The sequence below is a fragment of the Oncorhynchus clarkii genome, unplaced genomic scaffold (genome assembly GCF_045791955.1).
Source record: "Oncorhynchus clarkii lewisi isolate Uvic-CL-2024 unplaced genomic scaffold, UVic_Ocla_1.0 unplaced_contig_11241_pilon_pilon, whole genome shotgun sequence".
NCBI classification, from domain to species: Eukaryota; Metazoa; Chordata; class Actinopteri; order Salmoniformes; family Salmonidae; genus Oncorhynchus; species Oncorhynchus clarkii.
The window spans coordinates 207,501-216,372 of NW_027258017.1; the positions used below are offsets into that span (position 1 = coordinate 207,501).

The 8,872-nt window shown below is 39.9% G+C and overlaps 1 protein-coding gene across 1 annotated transcript in view; it reads right to left on the reverse strand.

Annotated features, from left to right (window-relative positions):
• LOC139394521 (protein disulfide-isomerase-like protein of the testis) overlaps window positions 1-8,625 on the reverse strand; it is a gene marked incomplete at its 5' end in the record, with an annotated part of 11,858 nt that extends 3,233 nt beyond the window's left edge. The window contains 4 exons of the mRNA XM_071142609.1: window positions 3,356-3,537; window positions 5,009-5,129; window positions 5,449-5,646; window positions 8,500-8,625. Of these exons, the coding sequence (XP_070998710.1) occupies window positions 3,356-3,537; window positions 5,009-5,129; window positions 5,449-5,646; window positions 8,500-8,625 (627 nt within the window). The remainder of the gene's footprint in view (window positions 1-3,355; window positions 3,538-5,008; window positions 5,130-5,448; window positions 5,647-8,499) is intronic.
• Window positions 8,626-8,872: the final 247 nt, after the last annotated feature.

Below are 8,872 nucleotides of genomic sequence, written 5' to 3' on the forward strand. Positions count from 1 at the left end.
ACACCAGCTCTGTCAGGAGGCCTACAAACCTGACTCAGTTACACCAGCTCTGTCAGGAGGCCTACAAACCTGACTCAGTTACTCCAGCTCTGTCAGGAGGCCTACAAACCTGACTCAGTTACTCCAGCCAGCTCTGTCAGGAGGCCTACAAACCTGACTCAGTTACACCAGCTCTGTCAGGAGGCCTACAAACCTGACTCAGTTACACCAGCTCTGTCAGGAGGCCTACAAACCTGACTCAGTTACACCAGCTCTGACAGGAGGCCTACAAACCTGACTCAGTTACACCAGCTCTGTCAGGAGGAATGGGCCAAAATTCACCCAACTTATTGTGTGAAGCTTGTGGAAGGCTACCCGAAACACTTGACCCAAGTTAAACAATTTAAAAGGCAATGCTACCAAATACTAATTGAGTGTCTGTAAACTTCTGACCCACTGGGAATGTGATGAAAGAAATAAAAGCTGAAATAAATCATTCTCTCTATTATTCTCACATTTCACGATCTTAAAATAAAGTGGTGATCCTAACTGACCTAAAACGGGGAATTTTTACTAAGATTAAATGTCAGGAATTTGTATTTGGCGAAGGTGTATGTAAACTTCTGACTTCAACTGTATAATGTGTATATATAATGTGTATATATAGTGTGTATAAAGTGTATATATAGTGTGTATATATAGTGTGTATAATGTGTATAATATAGTGTGTACATATAGTGTGTATATATAGTGTGTATATAATGTGTGTATATATAGTGTGTATATATAGTGTGTATATATAGTGTATATAGTGTGTATATATAGTGTGTATATAATGTGTGTATATATAGTGTGTATATATAGTGTGTATAATGTGTGTATATATAGTGTGTATATATAGTGTGTATAATGTGTGTATATATAGTGTGTATAATGTGTGTGTGTGTATATATAGTGTGTATAATGTGTGTATGTGTATATATAGTGTGTATAATGTGTGTATATATAGTGTGTATAGTGTGTATATAATGTGTGTATATATAGTGTTTATATATAGTGTGTATAATGTGTGTATATATAGTGTATATAGTGTGTATATATAGTGTGTATAGTGTGTATATATAGTGTGTATATAATGTGTGTGTATATATAGTGTGTATATAATGTGTATATATAGTGTGTATAATGTGTGCATAATGTTTGTGTATATAGTGTGTATATATAGTGTGTATAATGTGTGTATATATAGTGTGTATATATAGTGTTTATATATAGTGTGTATATATAGTGTGTATAATGTGTGTATATATAGTGTGTATATATAGTGTTTATATATAGTGTGTATATATAGTGTGTATAATGTGTGTATATATAGTGTGTATATATAGTGTTTATATATAGTGTGTATAATGTGTGTATATATAGTGTGTATAATGTGTGTATATAGTGTGTATAATGTGTGTATATATAGTGTGTATATATAGTGTGTATATTGTGTATATATAGTATATATAGTGTGTATATAGTGTGTATATATAGTGTGTATAGTGTGTATAGATAGTGTGTATATATAGTGTGTATATATAATGTGTATAGTGTGTATATATAGTGTGTATATAGTGTGTATAGTGTGTATATATAGTGTGTATATATAGTGTGTATATATAGTGTGTATATTGTGTATATATAGTATATATAGTGTGTATATAGTGTGTATATATAGTGTGTATAGTGTGTATAGATAGTGTGTATATATAGTGTGTATATATAATGTGTATAGTGTGTATATATAGTGTATAAATATTGTGTATATATAATGTGTATATATAGTGTGTATATATAGTGTGTATAGTGTGTATAAATAGTGTGTATAATGTGTGTATATATAGTGTGTATATATAGTGTGTATAGTGTGTATATATAGTGTGTATATATAGTGTGTATAGTGTGTATATATAATGTGTATATATAGTGTGTATATATAGTGTATATAGTGTGTATAGTGTGTATATATAGTGTGTATATATAGTGTGTATAGCGTGTATATATAGTGTGTATATATAGTGTGTATATAATGTGTGTGTGTGTGTATGTGTGTGTGTGTGTGTGTGTGTGTGTGTGTGTGTGTGTGTGTGTGTGTGTGTGTGTGTGTGTGTGTGTGTGTGTGTGTGTGTGTGTATGTATATAATGTGTGTATATATAGTGTGTATATATAGTGTGTATAATGTGTGTGTATAAAGTGTATAATGTGTGTGTGTGTGTGTGTGTGTGTGTGTGTGTGTGTGTGTGTGTGTGTATATAGTGTGTATATATAGTGTGTATATATAGTGTGTATAATGTGTGTGTGTGTATATATAGTGTGTATATATAGTGTGTATATATAGTGTGTATATATAGTGTGTATAATGTGTGTATAATGTGTGTATATATAGTGTGTATAGTGTGTATATAATGTGTGTATATATAGTGTTTATATATAGTGTGTATATATAATGTGTATATATAGTGTGTATAATGTTTGCATAATGTTTGTGTATATAGTGTATATAATGTGTGTATATATAGTGTGTATATATAATGTGTATATATAGTGTGTATAATGTGTGCATAATGTTTGTGTATATAGTGTGTATATATAGTGTGTATAATGTGTGTATATATGTAGTGTGTATATATAGTGTGTATATATAGTGTGTATATATAGTGTGTATAGTGTGTATATATAGTGTGTATATAATGTGTATATTTAGTGAATATAGTGTGTGTATATAGTGTGTATATATAGTGTGTATAGTGTGTATAAATAGTGTGTATAATGTGTGTTTATATAGTGTGTATAGTGTGTATATATAGTGTGTATAGTGTGTATATATAATATGTATATATAGTGTGTATAGTGTGTATATATAGTGTGTATATATAGTGTGTATATATAGTGTGTATATTGTATATATAGTGTGTATATATAGTGTGTATATATAGTGTGTATATACAGTGTATATTTAGTGCATATAGTGTGTATATATAGTGTGTATAGTGTGTATAAATAGTGTGTATAATGTGTGTATATATAGTGTGTATAGTGTGTATAGTGTGTATATATAGTGTGTATAGTGTGTATATATAGTGTGTATATATAATGTGTATAGTGTGTATATATAATGTGTATATATAGTGTGTATATATAATGTGTATATATAGTGTGTATATATAATGTGTATATATAGTGTGTATATATAGTGTGTATAGTGTGTATAAATAGTGTGTATATATACTGTGTATAGTGTGTATATATAATGTGTATATATAGTGTGTATAGTGTGTATATATAATGTGTATATATAGTGTGTATATATAGTGTGTAAAATGTGTGTACCCTCTCTGCGTGCAGCGCGGGGAACAGGCGGAGGGCGGGGTAGCGTTCTCTCATCGACAGGTTGAAGTCATTGGCCGAGGCGTCGATGCGAGCGATGACAACTTCCTCTCTGTCCAGGAAGTGAAGGGCTAACTCCTCCCACAGTGGGAACAGAGAACGACTCTCTTCACTGTAGGGCAGGTCTACACACAAACACACAAACACACACAAACACACAAACACACACACAAACACACAAACACACACACACAAACACACAATTAGGACGCAGGCTGTAGTTGAAACATACCGGGATCAGGATGTTTTGAGTGTGTCAGTGAATGATAACATGTATATAAGCATGATAAAATAACAGAGGTTCTAGAATAGAAACCTGAGGAACACCACATTCTATCTATCTATTCCTGGAATAGAACCCTGAGGAACACCACATTCTATCTATTCCTAGAATAGAACCCTGAGGAACACCACATTCTATCTATTCCTAGAATAGAACCCAGAGGAACACCACATTCTATCTATCTATTCCTAGAATAGAACCCTGACGAACACCACATTCTATCTATCTATTCCTAGAATAGAACCCAGAGGAACACCACATTCTATCTATCTGTTCCTAGAATAGAACCCAGAGGAACACCACATTCTATCTATCTATTCCTAGAATAGAACCCTGACGAACACCACATTCTATCTATCTGTTCCTAGAATAGAACCCAGAGGAACACCACATTCTATCCATCTATTCCTAGAATAGAACCCTGAGGAACACCACATTCTATCTATCTGTTCCTAGAATAGAACCCTGAGGAACACCACATTCTATCTATCTGTTCCTAGAATAGAACCCTGAGGAACACCACATTCTATCCATCTATTCCTAGAATAGAACCATGAGGAACACCACATTCTATCTATTCCTAGAATAGAACCCTGAGGAACACCACATTCTATCTACCTATTCCTAGAATAGAACCCTGAGGAACACCACATTCTATCTATTCCTAGAATAGAACCCTGAGGAACACCACATTCTATCTATCTGTTCCTAGAATAGAACCCTGAGGAACACCACATTCTATCTATCTATTCCTAGAATAGAACCCTGAGAAACACCACATTCTATCTATCTGTTCCTAGAATAGAACCCTGAGGAACACCACATTCTATCTATCTGTTCCTAGAATAGAACCCAGAGGAACACCACATTCTATCCATCTATTCCTAGAATAGAACCCTGAGGAACACCACATTCTATCTATCTGTTCCTAGAATAGAACCCTGAGGAACACCACATTCTATCTATCTGTTCCTAGAATAGAACCCTGAGGAACACCACATTCTATCCATCTATTCCTAGAATATAACCCAGAGGAACACCACATTCTATCTATCTGTTCCTAGAATAGAACCCAGAGGAACACCACATTCTATCTATCTGTTCCTAGAATAGAACCCAGAGGAACACCACATTCTATCTATCTGTTCCTAGAATAGAACCCTGAGGAACACCACATTCTATCTATCTGTTCCTAGAATAGAACCCTGAGGAACACCACATTCTATCTATCTATTCCTAGAATAGAACCCAGAGTGTGTGTGTGTGTGTGTGTGTGTGTGTGTGTGTGTGTGTGTGTGTGTGTGTGTACCTACAGAACATTATGAAGGCTGTCTTGTCAGGGTTGAAGGCCAGTCTCTCCAGGTTCTCTCCTACCAGCTGTATAACTGGCTTCTGGTCCCAGTCAGCAGGCAGAGCCTCACTCTGCATCTTAGGCTGTTTCATATATATATATATACACACACACACACGCACACACACGCACACACGCACGCACGCACACACACACACACACACACACACACACACACACACACACACACAGAGAGAGAGAGATAGATGCACACACACACACACACACACAGAGAGAGAGAGATAGAGGCACACACACACACACACACACACACAGAGACACACACACAAACTTTAAGTGAACATGTGGACCTTGTGAAGTATGTTTAATTGGTGTATGAAGGTGTGTGTGTGTGTGTGTGTGTGTGTGTGTGTGTGTGTGTGTGTGTGTGGCTCTGTGTACCTGTGCGTTGCCATCCAGGTAGGTCTTACAGAACGCTATAATGGTGGGCGTGTCCAGTGTGTCGGACGGCAGGTGATAGGTCACGTGACTCGTCAGATTAACCAATCGCACCATCGGAGCCTCACTCTCCCGGACACGGAAATACTCCAACATTCTACCATTCCTCGGCTCGTCCACGTCTACCATCACAAATAATACCTGGAGAGGTGGAGAGGGGAGGGGAGGGTGGAGGTGGAGGGACGGAGAGGGGAGGGAGGAGGTGGAGGGACGGAGAGGGGAGGGAGGAAGGGAGGTAGGGAGGAGATGGAGGGACGGAGAGGGGTGGGAGGTAGGGAGGAGATGGAGGGACGGAGAGGTTAGGGAGGAGGTGGAAGGACGGAGAGGGGCGGGAGGAGGTGGAGGGACGGAGAGGGGAGGGAGGTAGGGAGGGACAGAGAGGGGAGGGAGGTAGAGAGGAGTTGGAGGGATGGAGAGGGGAGGGAGGAGGTGGAAGGACGGAGAGGGGCGGGAGGAGGTGGAGGGACGGAGAGGGGAGGGAGGTAGGGAGGGACAGAGAGGGGAGGGAGGTAGAGAGGAGTTGGAGGGATGGAGAGGGGAGGGAGGTAGGGAGGAGTTGGAAGGACGGAGAGGGGCGGGAGGAGGTGGAGGAGATGGAGGGACGGAGAGGGGAGGGAATTAGGGAGGAGGTGGAGGGACGGAGAAGGGAGGGAGGTAGGGCGGAGATGGAGGGACAGAGAGGGGAGGGAGGTAGGGAAGAGATGGAGGGACGGAGAGGGGAGGGAGGTAGGGAGGTAGGGAGGGACGGAGAGGTTAGGGAGGAGGTGGAGGGACAGAGAGGGGAAGGAGGTAGGGAGGAGTTGGAGGGACGGAGAGGGGAGGGAGGTAGGGAGGAGTTGGAGGGACGGCGAGGGGAGGGAGGTAGGGAGGTAGGGAGGAGATGGAGGGACGGAGAGGGGAGGGAGGTAGGGAAGAGATGGAGGGACGGAGAGGGGAGGGAGGTAGGGAGGTAGGGAGGGACGGAGAGGTTAGGGAGGAGGTGGAGGGACGGAGAGGGGAGGGAGGTAGGGAGGAGTTGGAGGGACGGAGAGGGGAGGGAGGTAGGGAGGAGATGGAGGGACGGAGAGGGGAGGGAGGTAGGGAAGAGATGGAGGGGAGTTGAGGTTAGGGAGGTAGGGTGGTAGGGAGGAGATGGAGGGACGGAGAGGGGAGGGAGGAGGTGGAGGGACGGAGAGGGGAGGGAGGAGGTGGAGGGACGGAGAGGGGAGGGAGGAGGTGGAGGGACTATTATAGTTGTTGTGTTGTAGTACCTGTCGTTCCCCTGTGTATTATAGTAGTTGTGTTGTAGTACCTATAGTTCCCCTGTGTATTATAGTAGTTGTGTTGTAGTACCTGTCGTTCCCCTGTGTATTATAGTAGTTGTGTTGTAGTACCTATAGTTCCCCTGTGTATTATAGTAGTTGTGTTGTAGTACCTATAGTTCCCCTGTGTATTATAGTAGTTGTGTTGTAGTACCTATAGTTCCCCTGTGTATTATAGTAGTTGTGTTGTAGTACCTATAGTTCCCCTGTGTATTATAGTTGTTGTGTTGTAGTACCTATAGTTCCCCTGTGTATTATAGTAGTTGTGTTGTAGTACCTATCGTTCCCCTGTGTATTATAGTAGTTGTGTTGTAGTATCTATAGTTCCCCTGTGTATTATAGTAGTTGTGTTGTAGTACCTATAGTTCCCCTGTGTATTATAGTAGTTGTGTTGTAGTACCTATAGTTCCCCTGTGTATTATAGTAGTTGTGTTGTAGTACCTATAGTTCCCCTGTGTATTATAGTAGTTGTGTTGTAGTACCTATAGTTCCCCTGTGTATTATAGTAGTTGTGTTGTAGTACCTATAGTTCCCCTGTGTATTATAGTAGTTGTGTTGTAGTACCTATAGTTCCCCTGTGTATTATAGTAGTTGTGTTGTAGTACCTATAGTTCCCCTGTGTATTATAGTAGTTGTGTTGTAGTACCTATAGTTCCCCTGTGTATTATAGTAGTTGTGTTGTAGTACCTATAGTTCCCCTGTGTATTATAGTAGTTGTGTTGTAGTACCTATCGTTCCCCTGTGTATTATAGTAGTTGTGTTGTAGTACCTATAGTTCCCCTGTGTATTATAGTAGTTGTGTTGTAGTACCTATAGTTCCCCTGTGTATTATAGTAGTTGTGTTGTAGTACCTATAGTTCCCCTGTGTATTATAGTAGTTGTGTTGTAGTACCTATAGTTCCCCTGTGTATTATAGTAGTTGTGTTGTAGTACCTATAGTTCCCCTGTGTATTATAGTAGTTGTGTTGTAGTACCTATAGTTCCCCTGTGTATTATAGTAGTTGTGTTGTAGTACCTATAGTTCCCCTGTGTATTATAGTAGTTGTGTTGTAGTACCTATAGTTCCCCTGTGTATTATAGTAGTTGTGTTGTAGTACCTATAGTTCCCCTGTGTATTATAGTAGTTGTGTTGTAGTACCTATCGTTCCCCTGTGTATTATAGTAGTTGTGTTGTAGTACCTATAGTTCCCCTGTGTATTATAGTAGTTGTGTTGTAGTACCTATAGTTCCCCTGTGTATTATAGTAGTTGTGTTGTAGTACCTATAGTTCCCCTGTGTATTATAGTAGTTGTGTTGTAGTACCTATAGTTCCCCTGTGTATTATAGTAGTTGTGTTGTAGTACCTATAGTTCCCCTGTGTATTATAGTAGTTGTGTTGTAGTACCTATAGTTCCCCTGTGTATTATAGTAGTTGTGTTGTAGTACCTATAGTTCCCCTGTGTATTATAGTAGTTGTGTTGTAGTACCTATAGTTCCCCTGTGTATTATAGTAGTTGTGTTGTAGTACCTATAGTTCCCCTGTGTATTATAGTAGTTGTGTTGTAGTACCTATAGTTCCCCTGTGTATTATAGTAGTTGTGTTGTAGTACCTATAGTTCCCCTGTGTATTATAGTAGTTGTGTTGTAGTACCTATAGTTCCCCTGTAGGGGGCAGCAGCAGTGTGTATTATAGTAGTTGTGTTGTAGTACCTACCTTTCCCCTGTAGGGGGCAGCAGCAGCCTGGAAGTCAGAGTAGACCGTCTGAAACCGTTCATCAGTCTTATTGACAAACAGAATGGCGTGATTTAACACTGGAGAGGAGAGGATACGGCTGGCTGTCTGGAGGGAGGGAGATAGAGAGAGAGAGAGAGAGAGAGAGAGAGAGAGAGAGAGAGAGAGAGAGAGAGAGAGAGAGAGAGAGAGAGAGAGAGAGGAACACCAAATAATGCATGCAGAGCAGAATTAGGCCGATACCCACTATTTATCAAAATCCAGAAAAGAGCAGTTAAATTCTACAACCAAAAGGAAGCGATTCCCAAACCTTCCATAACAAAGCCATCACCTACAGAGAGATGAACCTGGAGAA